General features: G+C 34.4%; 3 protein-coding genes and 6 non-coding genes across 14 annotated transcripts in view; 8 read left to right on the plus strand and 1 right to left on the minus strand.

Moving 5' to 3' along the window:
* LOC128856892 (phospholipid-transporting ATPase ID) overlaps positions 1 to 11458 on the plus strand; it is a 112230-nt gene extending 100772 nt beyond the window's left edge. For 4 of the 6 annotated variants that reach the window (XM_054092315.1, XM_054092319.1, XM_054092317.1 and 1 more), the window contains 6 exons: positions 392 to 615; positions 736 to 961; positions 1077 to 1180; positions 2167 to 2415; positions 2535 to 2651; positions 6330 to 11458. In XM_054092315.1, the coding sequence (XP_053948290.1) occupies positions 392 to 615; positions 736 to 961; positions 1077 to 1180; positions 2167 to 2415; positions 2535 to 2651; positions 6330 to 6629 (1220 nt within the window). In that variant the 3' untranslated portion in view covers positions 6630 to 11458. The remainder of the gene's footprint in view (positions 1 to 391; positions 616 to 735; positions 962 to 1076; positions 1181 to 2166; positions 2416 to 2534; positions 2652 to 6329) is intronic. The other 2 variants (XM_054092321.1, XM_054092320.1) reach the window with 2 other exon arrangements.
* LOC128856893 (cyclin-dependent kinase 7) lies at positions 11454 to 12852 on the minus strand. The gene is made up of 2 exons (XM_054092322.1): positions 12672 to 12852; positions 11454 to 12618 (listed from the first exon to the last, which is right to left on the minus strand). Exons 1-2 carry the CDS (start codon positions 12732 to 12734, stop codon positions 11659 to 11661), a joined length of 1023 nt encoding a protein of 340 aa, XP_053948297.1. The 5' UTR covers positions 12735 to 12852; the 3' UTR covers positions 11454 to 11658.
* Positions 12853 to 13994: 1142 nt separating this feature from the next.
* On the plus strand, positions 13995 to 16977 carry LOC128856894 (40S ribosomal protein S5a). The gene is made up of 5 exons (XM_054092323.1): positions 13995 to 14101; positions 15141 to 15540; positions 15765 to 15881; positions 16269 to 16367; positions 16815 to 16977. The coding sequence occupies exons 2-5, from the start codon at positions 15142 to 15144 to the stop codon at positions 16881 to 16883; spliced, it is 684 nt and encodes a 227-aa protein (XP_053948298.1). The 5' UTR covers positions 13995 to 14101; position 15141; the 3' UTR covers positions 16884 to 16977.
* Positions 14406 to 14556, plus strand: LOC128859415 (small nucleolar RNA psi18S-1854). The gene has a single exon (XR_008454155.1). It is a non-coding gene; the product is annotated as a small nucleolar RNA psi18S-1854 (small nucleolar RNA).
* LOC128859419 (small nucleolar RNA psi18S-1854) lies at positions 14576 to 14729 on the plus strand. The gene has a single exon (XR_008454157.1). It is a non-coding gene; the product is annotated as a small nucleolar RNA psi18S-1854 (small nucleolar RNA).
* Positions 14749 to 14902, plus strand: LOC128859416 (small nucleolar RNA psi18S-1854). The gene has a single exon (XR_008454156.1). It is a non-coding gene; the product is annotated as a small nucleolar RNA psi18S-1854 (small nucleolar RNA).
* On the plus strand, positions 14920 to 15076 carry LOC128859414 (small nucleolar RNA psi18S-1854). The gene has a single exon (XR_008454154.1). It is a non-coding gene; the product is annotated as a small nucleolar RNA psi18S-1854 (small nucleolar RNA).
* LOC128859421 (small nucleolar RNA psi28S-1192) lies at positions 16429 to 16571 on the plus strand. The gene has a single exon (XR_008454159.1). It is a non-coding gene; the product is annotated as a small nucleolar RNA psi28S-1192 (small nucleolar RNA).
* Positions 16588 to 16736, plus strand: LOC128859420 (small nucleolar RNA psi28S-1192). Its single transcript, XR_008454158.1, has one exon. It is a non-coding gene; the product is annotated as a small nucleolar RNA psi28S-1192 (small nucleolar RNA).
* Positions 16978 to 17329: the final 352 nt, after the last annotated feature.

Here is a 17329-nt window from a genome sequence, read left to right on the forward strand (position 1 = left end):
TTCTCTTTTTTTTCTTAATGTACTCGCTCCACTTAAGCATAGCATCTAGAGTCATACCTAAATGTTAGGATATGGTATTTGGACGCCATTTAGATGCAATGGAAGATAATTCGTTGGGCTTAGTTCGCCATGTTTTTGTCTACCCAATAATATCATTTAGAGCCCTTCGAAGTTGTGCATTCGCCTCGGTGTCTGTGTTACTCACAGAAAGCACCGCTGTTTCATCGGCAAATGTGGCTGTAACGTAATTTTTGTTGACTGGTAAATCACATGTAAAAAGTATAAGTATATATAAAATGGGTCCCCACACACTCCCCCTTACTTTTTGCACACTCCTCGTATTTATAATTTTCATATATCTGCTATTATTAATCAACAATTTCTTTCACAGCTGCCCACATAGGTGTTGGCATCTCTGGTCAGGAAGGTTTGCAAGCAGTACTGGCGAGCGATTATTCGATAGCTCAGTTCCGCTACCTGGAACGCCTCCTGCTCGTGCATGGCCGCTGGTCGTACTATCGCATGTGTAAATTTTTGCGATATTTTTTCTATAAGAATTTTGCATTTACCCTGTGCCACTGTTGGTATTCATTTTTTTGCGGTTTCAGCGCGCAGGTATGAAAATATTTTTATATTTTTATTATTCATAATTAATTTATAAAACTATTTATTTGTAAATGTTTAATATTTTTATTTTTCTTTTCACTGCTACATTTCAAATTGGCGGCGGTGCAGACGGTCTTCGACCCAATGTTCATATCAGTATACAATCTATTCTATACCTCACTGCCAGTGCTAGCGTTGGGTGTATTCGAGCAGGATGTCTCCGACAAGCACAGCGTGGAGTACCCAAAATTATATACGCCCGGACTGAAGAGTCAATTGTTCAACACGCGCGAATTTGTTTACAGTGTACTCCATGGGGCCTTCAGTTCGCTAATACTCTTCTTAATACCATACGGTAGGAAAATATATTGTATTAATTCCATTTTTATGTTTTTAATATTCCTACTTCATTTTTTATCTAATTTCAAATGAATAAAATGTATTATTTTGGGTTTTATGTATGCCTGTAGGTACATACAAGGACGGTGTTTCGCCAAATGGGCTCATACTTAGCGACCACATGACTCTGGGCGCAGTTGTGGCCACCATTCTCATTATCGACAATACAGCACAGGTACGTATCCGGTGAACGTAAATGTAATGTATAAATCAGGGGTGCACAACGAAATAAGCAACAAATAATTGCTTCAATAATCATAGGAAATAATTATCAAAAATCAATTTTTTTTTGTTGATGACCATGATTCAATAAGCCTCTTCTTTCCGCCAAGCGTTAGCAAGTGACGCATAGATGAAGCAACAGGTATAAATAAACATATCTTGGCAGCACGCACATGTAAAACTTGCTTTTATATGTAAAATTTTCGGTCAAGTGAGTTGAGCAGAGAATAAAAGAAGCCTAAAATAAAAGGTTTTGTAAAGTCTGACAGCTGATTTCGGATGCTACTTAATCAATTGATGCAATTTAAATGTAAGGGAAAAAGGGTCATGAATAATTTTGTATTATTTCATAAATGGTACTTAATTATTTACTTTTTTAACTTAACCATTCCCGTTTACGTTTCAAAAACGCTTTGACGACCTACTTATATCTTAAAAACTATAAGCCTCCCACAAAAAAGATATTTTTCCCATTCTCAGAAGACCTGTGCCATATCGTCCTAAGCCCAATGAATTGTTTTAGATGGGTCTTCCAACTTAGTAGTCCGTCCCTCAGAAAGTATTTTGCTGACGTTGGATTTAAATTTATCCAGTTTCACAACTCGTTCCTTAAGATGGCAATCAGTACGTATGGCAAAATTTATTTAAATAAAACTCTTCTTCTTCTTGATACGTGATTTTACACTTTTTAAGTAAAAAGGATTTACTCTGTTTGCGTAAAAATTTCATCAATAGTATATATTATATAATAGTATCAAAGAATAATTTTTTTTTTTGATAATCAGAAAAACGCTTTTAAAAAATGTTGTTTTGTTGATTGACAAAATTAACGTTAGTCCACAGCCCTGGTATACAGAAATACATAATTTAATCAAATATGTACATACATACATACATATATAATATATATATGTATATATATTCTCCCAATTTTCTCAGATTGCTTTGTATACTTCGTATTGGACAATATTCAATCACATCACCATCTGGGGTAGTTTGGTATGCTTTTTCGTGTTGGATTATTTTTACAACTACGTCTTCGGTGGTCCCTATGTCGGTTCACTCGCGATGGCAATGAAGGATTTGACATTCTGGACAACAATGGTGATAACGGTAATTATGATAATGGCACCGGTATTAGCCTACAAATTCTACCTAATCGATGTGCATCCCAGTCTTGCTGATAAGGTAGGCAACTTTACCTGTACATACATACATGCATACATACATATATTCAGCTTTTATTTCATTATTCATCAAAATCCAAAAAAAAAAAACAAAATCTCATCGATATTTTCTTCTGCTAGATTCGTCTTAAGTGCCGCGTCAGCACACGTTCGCGCCAGAGCAACATGGTAATGCGCACACCATCGGCAAGAAAGGCGCGGCGATCATTACGCTCCGGTTATGCATTTGCACATCAGGTGGGTTGAGACATGAATAAAATGATAACATATACATACCCACATAATAATATTCGATTCAGTGGACATATCACAATTATCGGAATCACAAACTAGGTCTATTCAGCCATATAAGTCTTAGAAACAGTCCCCAATTGTGCAAACTATCTAAATGATAATTTGGTATAGGCTCTCTATTCAAATTAACGTTTATCGACCTTAGATACCGCTAGGAGTTCGTTGATTACCAACAACTGTGTGTAAAACGAGTTCCTTTGAAAATTTGGATTTAATTTTATATCTGAGGAAATGTAGATTGCAATTTAATACAAGCAAATCCGCAGTTTCTCTACAGTTAAGTTCCAGTATCGGAGCGACAACAAAATAAAATAATTTTCCGTCTATGATGTATGTGGTAATTCACTTTAGGTCCACGTTCTTGCATGCATCGATAGGCAAAAAATCAAAAACTAAGAGCTACATTTAATATTTAACAAAGCAAATTATTTAATTAGTTTAAGTAAGCTATTATTGCTTTTTTAAGAGCTTGAGAACTCAAAATGATAATTCAAAACAATTTTATTATAAGCTGGTAGATAATTTCATGGCATTTAGTTTTTGAAGATGATATCCGGCATATATCCGTAGAGGCGACGATAATTAATAGCTGGTTGTATGGAGTCAATGGTGGCTCGAATGTTGCAATGAATCGATTGTTAAGCGCGCTCAATGGCAAGTAGTGCCGTCTTGCTGGAACCAAATATCGTCGACTTTTAGTTCATTAATTTTTGGAAACGTCATAGTGGCTCGATAGCGCTCGACGTTCACCAGATAGCAGCTCCTTCCTTATTTCTAGGTCCGTCACAACGGCCCGTTCTGTCTATTGCGCCAACGAATTTGACTAAGAGAATTTAAATTAATTGAATCAATTCAAATGCACCCTTATCTTTTCGATAAAGCTTGAAAGAGGAGAGAAAATGCTAATCTTACACAATTTGTCCTGAAAAATTAATGTGCATCCCGATCCCGATCCCGAAGTTATGGTCGCAGCCACCATCTACGACCACCGTAAATGTATGAACTCTTTCCGCACGTAAAATGGACGAAGTGAATTTTTTTTTCGAAGTAAATTTTCACAATTTGGAAGCTTTATTATGGTGTTAAACGATTAACGATGACTTACCAAACAACACAGTTTGGCATTCTCAGCTGTCAAACTAGAGTTATCGATATCGATAGTTCTTAAGCAGCTAAAAAGCACCCGATACATAAGTATATCCCTACTAATATTATAAATGTGAATGTAAGTTTGTTTGTTACGCTTTCACGGCAAAACTACTTAACCAATTATTATGAAACTTTGTACACATGTTTTTTGAGGTGTTAGAAGTAACATAGGATACTTCTTATTAAAAAAAAATTATTTTTTTTGAATGATAAAAAAATTGTTTGTCAAAAATTTTCAAAATTTCAGCTGTTTGAAATTTTTCTATATTTATTGTTTTTTTATTAAACAGTTTTATTTAGCTTGCCCAGTTTATTTATTTGTTGATGATCTGATATTTGGTATTCTTCTGTTATTTTTATATTTTTACTAGCAAACCCGGCCCCCTTCGCTGGGCACACTAAAATAGAATAGATATGGTTTAGAACAGAAAATATATGGTTTTCATATTATTTATTTCTTTATTCTTTATTCAAGCGCTTTGGCATAAACAATATTTTTTGTTTTCTTTTTGTTTTTGAGTAAATATAAAATATAAATTGAAAATCAGGAAAAAAGAAGATTGTTTTTAAATTTCAAATCAACGCATATGAATAAACAATCGTCTTTTTTCCTGATCATCCATGAGTTTTTCGTTTCAATTTATATGTTTTATTAAGCATTGGAGCTTTTTTAACCATTATCCATTTATATTTTTCAAAAAAAAAAACGAAAAAAAATTTTTTTTCCACGAACACATAATTTCATTCGGATTTCACATTAAATTCTCAAATTTCGTAAGAAATTATTCACTGTTCCAAAATCCACTCCAAAAATATTCACAAACAATTTTTACATGTTGCCCTTACGTTTTTTCCTTATGGCATCCAAATCAGAAAGAAATATTGACACATTGTAACTCACACTGTCAATTTGACAGTTCAGTTCCGCCCCAAGCATTAAAAAAGTAAGCGACATTATGGCTGGTTCAAAAGAACGCTGTACCCGTTGCCAGTGCTCCGAATTACAACCAAACTTTACGAAACCCATTTTCAATACTTACTTAACAAAGTGCGTAAGTTTGGTTTGATTCGGTGCAAAGACACGGCGGGTCCACGTTTTGGCATATATTTCGAGACCCTAGTATGTATATAAGTATATATGTTCCTCGAATAGTTTTTCGACGAGTTGCTCCAACGATCACACTCACACGAAAAATTTCAGTCGTTTTTGTACTAATCAATAAAACCTTAGTGTATGTAAATACATACAATTCTATTACGTAAATTGCCCTCCATTGGTTTTCATTCTGAAACCTTAATAATCCGATAGACGATGTGTGGTAACGATTGAGGGTGAATGTTCGGAATTTTCCATTGTATCTTCAGGGGTGCCACAAGGCAGTTTTTTCGAGCCTCTACTCTTCACTCTATTTATTAATGTTATTAGTACCTTTTTCGTTTGCCAATTTTCTTCTATATGCTGATGATTTGAAAATATTTCTGCGCTTAGAAAAACTGAGGGCATTCCTATGTGACAATCGGAAATTAATGCGCTCATTCGCTGGTGCAGTAACTCTGGTATCTCTCTAAATATCAAGAAATGTTTTCAAGTTTCACTTTCCCTAAAACTCAAAATGTTTTTAGTCCTCTTATACTTAACTTGACCCTGTTACCTCTGGTTACCATTTTTCATTCAATAGTCACATTAAATTTGTTGTATCCACTTCTTAATCTTAGATTTTATACGGCGTAATTGCTCGAAGTTCTCGGACTGTTACACTCTCAAATTACTTTTTACTTTCTTTATTTGCTCTATATTAAAGTATGCAACATTTTTCTGCAGACCTTGCCACCTATTTACAATTGAGAGAATCGAACGTGTCCTTTAAATATTCTCCCAGGTCGTTAAAGTTCTCAAATCCTATCCCTTTCCATAATTCTCGTCGTGGGAGCGAGAGTAGAAGGTTTATACTCTCACTGGGTTTTGTTTTTAGTCCAATTAGAGGAGAAATTGATTGTTCATCCCTATTAACCCTCCGTTGGACACCTTTTTTAGAACACTCAGTTGGACACCCGGGTCTGGCCTTTTTTCGTCCTTTTTGAGGATGCTTTTTAGAAGGTTATATCCATAAATCGGTAGAAAATTTAATTTTAGAAAGCTGCCTGGAAACTTAAGTCGTTAGCTATAATAGGAACATGTTAAATTCACGTCCAAAATCGTAAAAAGTCTGGGTGCCCAATTGGTGCCGATTTCCGGGCTCTAAGAGATCTCGAGTTCTATTCCACGTCAAAGAAAGAATTTTATAAATTTATAAATAAAATAAATTAAAAATATTTGTTTAATTAGCTGTAGCAATTTAAACTCATATCAGCTCTAAGTGGTCTGTAAAAACTAGAATTTTTTTTAGACTTGAAATAATCGCAAACGAAAACGAAAATATGCACCATTAACTACTTTACACACACAATAACAATTTTTTTCTCACTGTACAGGAGGGCTTTGGTCGCCTCATCACATCGGGTAAGATTATGCGTAAATTACCTCAAGAATTCGCGTTTCCGTTGGGATTGGGCAGCAAAAAGCTGCAGCCACAAACTACGGATGGCAGCGATGGAAAGAATAACCAAAATAATAATAACAGCACGCGGAGCAACAAAAATTCGTCGACGGGCTATCTGAACGATAACGACCCTGAGAGCGCGACCGGAGGCAGAGGCAGCAACGGCGCACGGAGCGACGAAAACGTAAGCCCGCGTGCACCTTGCCAAGACTTAGATACAATTAATCTTTAAGTTTATATGTATGTATGTGTAACGTATAGAAAGTGAAACCAAATGATCGGCTAAGCGGAATTACTTCAATCGAACAGCCACCAAACAAATAAACCAAAAAAGCAAAATTTTAGTTGCGAAGGATAGTAAGCATAGAAAAAAATAATCAATTATGAAAGCAAATTTTATGTAAGATCGTTAAGACCGAAGAGAGAAAGTTTTTAAAATATGTAGCAATTAATTTCTTTAAAAATCTGCAATCAAAGAGAAAAAATGTGTTTATAGTCAAAGGATTATAGTGTAGCATTTAATGCTTAAGTGATTGTTGAATTACTGTTAATAGTTTTGATAAATACACAAGTGACAGCCGATACAAAATCAAGAAATATGTATGTATGTGACGCAGAGATAAAGAAAAACTAAAATATAAGTGAAAGTATAGCTTTAAACTTTAGTGAATAGCCTTAACGCGAACTAAGTACTATATTTATACAACAGTTATATAATATTATACATATATATATAAGTGCATATGTATGTGTGTATAAGCTAGTCTTTAGTTTCTTTTTTAGCTAAACCGGAAAAGGTTAAACACGAATTTCGGTCTATCCCTCAAATATGAAAATATTACGTAAATTTCGGTTTTTTAAAAGGAAAATTTCCCAAGTATGTACCTATATAAGTAAATACGTATTTATGCTCGTTCGAGTTAAGCTTTAAGTCGCAAAAACATATACATAACCCGCTCCTCTATGAAAGTGTTTGTTATGTCTACAAATCTCAAAAATCAAGGGCGTTATGAAAAAACATGCATACATACATATGTATGTAGAACGCTACTCCTGTCACAAAAACATACATTTTAGCATTAGGAAATGTGTGTATGTATGTAAATGAAGAAAATGCGTGCGAGCTATATGATCATGTGTACTATATACATATACATATAAGTATGTGTATGCGCTGGCGAATCTGCGAAGGGTGCAAAGTTGCGAAGGACGATTCGAGGAACTATTTATAAAATTGCATTTTCATGGAACTGGTTTTCTGTTATTTCCCAAAAAATTGTATAGATATCACACAGTGACCGGTCATTAATCTTAAGGACTCTTCTATTCGCCACTTTCAGCTCGGCTAACTTGACGAAAAATTTGCATGTGAAAGCAACAACAAAGATATCGAGCAAGATTCGCCGCTAGCGAGTATGTTTATACCTTATAAAACTGGTATAACTCACTATTTTACAAACAAATGTGGTAAAGAAAAAGATTTAACATAAAAATAAAAAATGGCATTTGGTTTTTAAATAAAGGGTTTTTCAATTGGCGCGGGTCGATTTTGGCGCCCTGTGGCAGCCATTTTGTTTTGGTGGTCTGTCAAATCTTTTGTTTATTATTCAGTTGTTTAAGCCAAATCATCACAGCAAGTTACACGATTGAACAGCAGGTTCAAATGATAAAACTTTATTATCAAATTGAGTGTTTATTAACGCAAACGTTGCGCGCATTGCGCCCATTTTTCGGTAGACGTGGTGGCCCTTCCAATTTCTTATGGCCGATATTGAACCATATGGACCTAGACGACATGTGGTTCCAGCAGGACGGCGCTACGTGCCACACAGCAAACGCCATTTTATTCCATTTCAACATCTACCCGCCCTTATTGAAAAACCCTTAATATTTCAATTGTACACCTATAAAAAGGTATGATTCTAAAATTTTAAAGTACAGGATCTATACTTGACATATGACAACTAGAATAGTTCAGTGAAAGAACTAATTTCCATGATGACACTTCATGATGAATATCAAAAACACACAAGGAACGCCGCAAACAAAAAATCACCATATACATAAATATGTACCTAAACTCAAAAATTCACGAATTTCGATTTCCTTCAATTAAAACTTCATTTTTTATAATAAAATTAATTGGATCAATAACCGCAAACAATATCAAGAATTTGGTTACGATGCACAGTTTCCTGCATTTTCATAACATTTTGAAGCATTTCTGCAGTTATGACGTCGATTTCTTTACAAATATTGGCTTTCAAAGAGTCGTATGTTTGAAGTTTTTTAGCGCACACCTTTCCCTTTAAGTAGCCTCACAGGAAAAGCACGAAAAAGTTCAGAGCGAGTGAGGATTTCAGTCGAAATTGCCATTAATGGAGGTGAGACGCCGGGGGAATATTGTCTTATTGTTTGTTCCCTGCTGGAACCAATAATTCACCTACTGATTTTCCTCGATAAATAGCTGCAAATATTCCGTGATATCGTTCATCATGACAGTTACGGTAAGGCATTTGTCATCCTCGAAAAAAATGCCCGCTAATATTCATAGCGCACACATCACACCAAACAGTGACTATAACATCACATAGATGCTGTTCGTGCACAATTCGAGGATTTTCATTGCCCCACAATTGCCAGTTTCGTTTATTTACCCCTCCGTTAAGAGCAAAATTTTCACACGCCGAGGTAAGATATTCATATAAATATAAAAATAAAATAAAATAAATAATTGGTGCGTACACTTCTGCTAGATTGTTGGCCGAGCTGCTCCTCCTATATGATGTTGATAGTTATTTTAAAATAAAATAAATATAACATAAAACTTCTCGATTTCTGCGCATTCTGCATCTACCTATGTACCACTTCATGTATCGCTCAACTCAATGGCTAATCGAGCAACAACTTTCAAAGTTATTCAAAGTTCTCATGCGTCAAGTATAGATGGAACACCCCGCTCTTTAGCAAAATGTACGAAGGCTCTAAAAACATTACAAAATTAAATAAAAGCATTATTATTAATTTTTTAGTGGAGGTGTATTTTAGTACGCCCAGAGATGTTGTACTTTTTTTCCTAATGTACGGATGCACCCAGTGTCTCATTTTTCTTGTATTTCTCCTACCTTTGGAGAATATAATACAATAAAATAAATTCCTCTTCTCTCGCTCGACATATTGACAACTCGCTCTTTAACGATAGGTAGGTGCACTGTGTACGGACAAGCAAGCGTAATAATGTGTTGCCAATGCAGTGCCGATGACGAAACGACTCGTCTGCGAAGGGCCTTACACTTCTACGCTTTGTATTTCAAAGACTCCGATCTGAGTATCGTCGCCCTTCACGAATACCTGGATGCGCCAGTAGATGCACATTGAATACATATGGACATATTCTATTAGTTTGCGCGCGCGTATGCCTAGACTGCTTGACTTTTTGAAAATCATGTGATTTACAATATAAGTCCCACTATTTAACAGCAACTATTATATGTACATAAATAATTACGGTTTCGTCCTGATTCTATACTACATAAAATTCCTTAAAAAGTCAAATTCATAATGTCTGCATTAGTATGTATGTTGCTGTATTCATAAACCCATATTCTATAAGTAAAATTTTTTTATTTATTTTTTATTGGTGCATAATTTGTATTGTTTTATGTAGGTATTTAGTTTAACTATACATACATATATTTCTCATATGACTAACACTTAATATATTACCGTAGTATAAAACTATACCATTAGAGGTTTGCCAAAGAATGGTTTACCTTGGTTTTAAGCTGAAATTCCTTTCATACACACGATAGAGACTTAAAAGAATGTTTTTAAACATACAGCTGTGTAGCAGTAGCAAAAGTAGCAGTACCAAAGGAATTTTGATTTCAAGGTGTAAATCTTTATTTAATGATTTAAACAATAGAAATAAAAAGCTTTATAAGTACTAAAATAACTGTAAAATTGCTTCATATTTATTGAGGTTTTGAGATTTAAAAAAAATTTTAAGAAGTATTTTTAATTGGCATTCATTTTTATTGTTATTGTTCTTGGCATGAATACCACCATGGAAATACATAAATTAACTATGTGATAAAATTTACAATATTGAAGATTATTTTAAAACTTCAAAAGTTTTAAACTCTGAATAATTAATATAACTACTCCGTTGTAAACAAACCAACAGATCCAAACTTTTCTCATTCGGTCTGGTATATAAGCCCATTTTTCAATAAAATCCTCAAAACATACAAGCAGTTTGCTGTTGTTGTAGCAGCATAAACATTCCCCATACATATACGCAGAATGCTGCTGAAGTGACAGTCTTTGGTCGGATATAGATCCGAGTCGTTCCGGTTACGTAGAACTGACTGTCGTGGGTTTGTTTGTTTGTCGTGGGTACAGTTCGTTTTCCATAGTTGTCAGATGACACAATTTTAAAATCATTAACAAATACCTTGTGCATAAATTTGTATTTCCAAAGTACTGCTATTTTAGTGCTTATAGCTTAATATTAGTATTGAAACTCACGGTGCCTCAACTAGATGTTTTAGGTGTTACCTTTGCCTTAAGATAGTCATCAGTAAATGCATAGCTTAGTCATTGGTGTAAAATGTTTGAAGCAAAATAAACTGAGGTGTACTAAAAGTATTCAAATTAGCCGCGGTGTGTGGTTCTCTAGATATGTATTGTGATTAGCTACAACATTTTTATACAAAGCCAAAACAACTTAAGAGTAATGTTAACGCTGGCCGGTTCGTTTTATCGAACGGCATAGTTCAGTGACATCTGATTCGTTTCCAACTAGCAAGTGTACTTACGTAAGGCAGTGCTTTAAGTAGGAGTATATCATAGTTGCCTGTAAGCAACGCTAAATAAATGTTTTTTAAATGGTAGTATTTCATAGAACTAAGTAGTACACATTGTACTCTTTGCGGCGATTACTGTAGTGACTCATGCGCACCTCTAATTTTAATTTACTCTATTTAATATTTGTAAGGCGCTTATAGTTTAGTTTATTAGTCTAGGCACTAAAAGCAAAACTTTATGACGCTGGTCATTGTTTAAAATAAAGAATATTGTATTTTTTATAAAAAAAATTGTTTTCTTTCATTTACAAATGCATTTTTATTATAGTTTAACATGTGAAAAAGTTCACAAACTTCAAATAACAAGCCTACAAAAAAGTAGCATATTCCCTTACTTGAGATTAAGTCGTACTCATTTTATTTGGAATATTTTAAACCCTCTTGCAATTTCAATCAAAATAATTTCTTTGGCACTGTGCCACCTTCCAAAGCGTCGATGAGTTTCCGCTTTAGGTTGGGCCGTTCTTCAGCCGCCTGCTTGTTACCAGAGGGCATCGGCAGCTTATGGCCCACTGATGGCGCTGGTTTATTCGAAAAGTATTTCATACTCAATGCTTCCGAGCAGGTGCAACGCTGTGATGGATTTAGTGCCAGCAACTTTTCCGCCAAAACAATAAGGTCATCAGGCGCAGCTGTAAAAATATGTTGCAAGGGAATGGCAGGAAACTGTTTGAATTGCATATAATCAGGTAATTTGTTTAAGCCAGGCCACGTTTCTTCCGTTGGTGTGCCGAGCGCTTGGAAAATTTTTGTGAGCTGATTAAGATCGGAATCGCCCGGTAAGAAGGGAACACGTAATAAAAGCTCTGCTAGTATACAACCAACAGCCCAGATGTCTATCCCAGTGCTGTACTGGCGGGCGCCAAAGAGTAATTCAGGTGCACGATACCACCTCGTTACAACTTGATGTGTGTAAATTCGATTCGGTGAGCCAAAGAACTTGGCCAAACCAAAATCACCAATCTTAAGTATGCCTTCTGTATTCACCAGTAGATTGTTTGGCTTTAAATCTCGGTGGAGTATCCAATTCAAGTGCAGGTACTCTAAGCCGCTTAATGTCATAATCATATAAGCTTTGATATTGGCTTGTGTGAGTATAATCTTGGGATCCTTTATGATAACTTCCAAATCAGTATCCATAAAGTCAAACACTAGGGAAACGTTGGACTTATGTCCAAAAACATCCACTAAACCTATTACATTCTCATGCTGCAGCTCATGCAGTAGTTTGATTTCCCTCAGCGCCGTACGATTTATACCGTCCTGAGCCTCTTCCCGACTTCCAATTTTAATCTTTTTTACTGCGACTATCTGCTCGGTGAGCACGTCGCGCGCTTTATATACTGTCGCAAACTGGAATATAAGAATTAATGTATAAGAATTTAAATACTTTCTTTGTTACTTACCTGACCCTCGCCGAGAAACGCAATTTTCTCATATCGCGTTAACTTATTGTCCAGTTGTTGCATTTGAATACAATACAAAGTCGAAACCAACAATAACGTAATATGTTTCAATGAAGTTTCAGTGCATATATTTTCTAAATCAGCCGGCAATTTAATTTGATCTCAGCCAAGGCGAATTCATTCAAGGTAGTGGTCAAGGCGAATCTATTCGCCTTAGTAATAGCAATACAGCAGCTGATTTTGCAATTTGGCACATTATTTTTTGTCAAAGTGGTTTGCTCAGAGAACAAGAATATTAAAGGTGGCGCTTTCCTAAAATTGCTGCTTTATTTTTCGCGATTTTGACAACCAGCTGACTTCACGGGTTATAACAATAAAAGCAAACAAAAGTTTTACGTTGGAAGAATAGTAATATTTAAAGTTAGAAATGCTTCTTGCATAAGTTTAAAGAAATACCTTACTACACACGCTTATATTTCTTCCCTTTAAAATACATTGTGTCGTCAGGCTACATGCATAAACATATAAAAGAGAGGAAAATCTGCATTTAGAGTTATTTGTTTAATTCGTGCTCCCAAAATTTAACACGCTGTTGTTCATTTTCATTAGTTTCTTTAATTTAAAAGTCACAAATCTTTAAATCACAATATATTCGGTTTAATGTCAATATTTACAAGCATGTAAATTATTTTCCTTTGTATTCTTAAAGCAATTTGAAAAAAGTAGTAGAAAGTACGATATTTTTAAGCAAATTCAAACTTTCATTTTACTGATAAACTTAAATGGGGTATTAAACTAATCTGCATACCCAGAGGTTTACTCAGAAGCCTTTCATATATGTAGAAGAAATTATTCAACATTTTTAACTTAAATTTTCTGTTATGAAAAAATTAAACTGCATACCCAGAAGTTTGCTTTAAAATCTTAATAAGACGTTGATAATTTTTCAAATGTGTTAAATTTTTGTGAATTTGGTATAAAATTTAGAATTTTTACTTATAAGATTTTTGTCATGAGTATGAACTATGTATATTTTCTTAAAGCATTAACAAGGAAAATAGCATGACTCATATTAGGACAGAATTATGTGAACACCTGAATATTAAAAGTATAACATTCACAATACCTGTCACTTTGATGTTTTTACTGTTCATAGAAATAAACTATTTAGATGCAAAAGTGTAATAAATTAAATATTAAAAAATACTCAAAATTCAAACGTTATGTTATTTACATTGTGAACTGTTTGTTTTTCTACTCAGGTTAGCATTACCAGCATAACGTGATGCGACCGCCACCAAACATTCACAAACTTGTTTGACAACCGGAAGCATAAAAATGGGCGAATTTGGCACCACTGATCGAACATGTTCTTTTTCTGGCAAACGCCATTACTGTGTGGAGCAAAGGCGAATTTTCTAAGCTTAAAAGTAAGAAATTTTCTTTTAAAATGCAGCTAAATTATACAACTCAACAGGCAAAACAAATCATTAAACTATAGCACAATTGCTGTGGAAATAAAAAGTGATATTTTTAACGATTTTGCTTCAAAATGTGTCATTGGAATTTTTAGGTTAAACTGCTTGGCAAAATTACTGATAGTTTACCATGTAAATTGGATTGCTCCACGTGTGCATTGGAGCATTGCCTCAATATTTATAAAAACGCAATGGTTGATATGCACAGTGCTAGAGAAATAAATACGAAGTGGAATGTGATGTTTACAACATATCGTGCAAATAAGTCCATAACTAAAACCGTATATGCTACAATTAGGCATTTGCGGTATTCAACTGGACTACATTAAGCTTTGGTTAACTATTCCTCTTAAGGATATCGGCTAAAAGATAACTCCTTAATAAAGTAATACCAACAAAAGTCTAATATTTGTTACAGTCGAAGCGTATTATTCCGTCCATAACTAAAACTGCACCCGTTTAAATCGATAGCTTGTGTGGTATTCAACTGGACTACATAAAACTTATGATTAACTATTCCTCTTAAGGATATCGGCTAAAAGATAACTCCTTAATAAAGAAATACCTACAAGAGTTTAATATTTGTTACAGTCAAAACGAAATCTTGCGTCCATAACTAAAACTGCACCCGTTTAAATCGATAGCTTGTGTGGTATTCAATTGGACTATATAAAACTTATGATTAACTATTCCTCTTAAGGATATCGGCTAAAAGATAACTCCTTAATAAAGTAATACCAACAAGAGTAATATTTGTTTCAGTCAAATTGTATTATTCCGTCCATAACTAAAACCGTGCCGGTTTAATTCGATAGCTTGTGTGGTATTCAATTGGACTATATAAAACCTATGATTAACTATTCCTCTTAAGGATATCGTCTAAAAGATAAACTCCTTAATAAAGTTCTATACCAACATAATTCAACACTGATGTGTAATTACAATGAAACTCCTTATACATTTTTACTACATTTTATTTATTTACTTTCAGAATGGCTGAAGTTGAAGAGAATGTTGTTGAGAGCTTCGAGGAGCAACCTCCAATTGAAACCGAGGACGCCGAGACACTATTAGAGACAAACGTTGTTGCCACAACCGAATTGCCTGAAATTAAGCTTTTCGGTCGCTGGTCATGCGACGATGTCACCGTAAATGATATCTCTCTACAGGATTACATTTCCGTCAAAGAGAAGTTTGCACGCTATTTGCCCCACTCTGCTGGTCGCTATGCTGCCAAACGTTTCCGCAAGGCTCAGTGCCCTATTGTAGAGCGTCTGACCAATTCACTTATGATGAAGGGTCGCAACAACGGTAAAAAACTGATGGCTTGTCGTATTGTGAAACACTCCTTCGAAATCATACACCTGTTGACAGGCGAGAACCCACTTCAGGTAAATATATGGTTAAATATTAATGGCCTTCAATATCCCACATGTCCCATGCTAAACTGTTGTAGAGAAACCGAATAACTCTACAATCAGGTAGAATGAGGACTTAAAGCAAAATTTTACTCTTAAATATTGTAAATATTTCATAGAATATTTATATTCAAGAGTATTTAACATTTATTTCGCTACATACGCGTGTTATGCACGGCTAATATTATTATTTTTAGATTCTTGTTAGCGCCATCATCAACTCTGGACCCCGCGAAGATTCGACCCGTATTGGACGTGCTGGTACTGTGCGTCGCCAAGCCGTCGATGTTTCACCTTTGCGTCGTGTAAACCAAGTAAGTATTATATATGTGTTCGAATCAGAAGCCTAGAACAATACCTTGCAAAATAAACAAAAATATTTGGAAGGCTATAACTCTGGGCAATAGGGAACTACCTTTAAAATATCCATAACGGCAACAAGTAGTTTACATTCTTTTGTCGTATGAACTAAAGGTACAACGCAATTAATAAATTTCTTGTCCAGATCATTACTCATTTTTGGTTGTTGTAAAATTTGAGGTATGCGTCTGGACTATAACAAAATTTAAGATTATTAAAAAGGCCAACTTCACATTTCGGTTTGCTTTAATACCATCTTAAAACAATGCATAGACACATTATAAGTACTAATACTAATGTAAAAGAAAATGCAAATTTATACATATTTTTTTTTATTTTAGGCAATTTGGTTGTTGTGCACTGGTGCACGTGAAGCTGCATTCAGAAACATCAAGACCATTGCCGAATGCTTGGCTGATGAATTAATTAATGCTGCTAAGGTAAGTTTTATGTTTATAATATAATTTAAGGTGATTAAACAATAATATAACTCCGTTATATAGTACGTCTCCTCTAATGCAAAGCATTGTTTTCAACTAAATTGCTTTGCCTCGCTTGTGGACAAGATTAATACTTCTATTATCCTAGCATCTAAATTAGCTTTCATGCATATTTTGATGCTCGAGAAACGTAGAAATACAAAAATACAGTTAGTTATATAGTACGTCCTCTCTAATGCAAAGCAATGTTTTCAACCAAATTGCGTTGCCTCGCTTGTGGACAAGATTAAAAATCAATGGTTTTAATATCCTAGCACTTTAAGTAGCCAAGAGTTTTTAAATGTGCTTGAGAAACGTAAAACTACATTTTCGTTGCGATATGATTCAAACAAAATTGACAAATATGATTCAGACAAAAAATAATAATACAATATTTCTTATTTTCAGGGATCCTCTAACTCCTATGCTATCAAGAAGAAGGATGAGTTGGAACGTGTTGCCAAGTCCAACCGATAAGCTCTTCAATTCCACGCTCATTTTTGTGTACATTTTATAAACTTATTGAATTACAAAGATGATATATTGAATAAAAAGAAAATATTCAAAGAAATTTGTTTATGAATGGGTTTTTTTTTTAATTTTTGTTATTGGTGCAGTAGCATCAAGTAGTTTATGGCGTCAAATATAAAAAGAATACCACTAAGGTTACGGTTTGTCCGCATGCATGTAAATATGGAGTGTACCGCTTTCACCTGGCTGCAAATTACGTTTATTTGGTTCCGTGACTTTCTGAATTGCTCTTTAATTTAAGCGTCAATATCTAATTTTTGCGAACAAATAGAAACTTTATAAAGAGCATTATAAATACAAATTTGAAGACTACGTAGTCTTATGATACCTACATTTAAACAGGGAGAAAAATCGAAAAAATACAAAAGCAATACGGCACCAACTTTTTTTTC

This window comes from Anastrepha ludens, chromosome 3 (genome assembly GCF_028408465.1).
Source record: "Anastrepha ludens isolate Willacy chromosome 3, idAnaLude1.1, whole genome shotgun sequence".
Classification (NCBI taxonomy): Eukaryota; Metazoa; Arthropoda; class Insecta; order Diptera; family Tephritidae; genus Anastrepha; species Anastrepha ludens.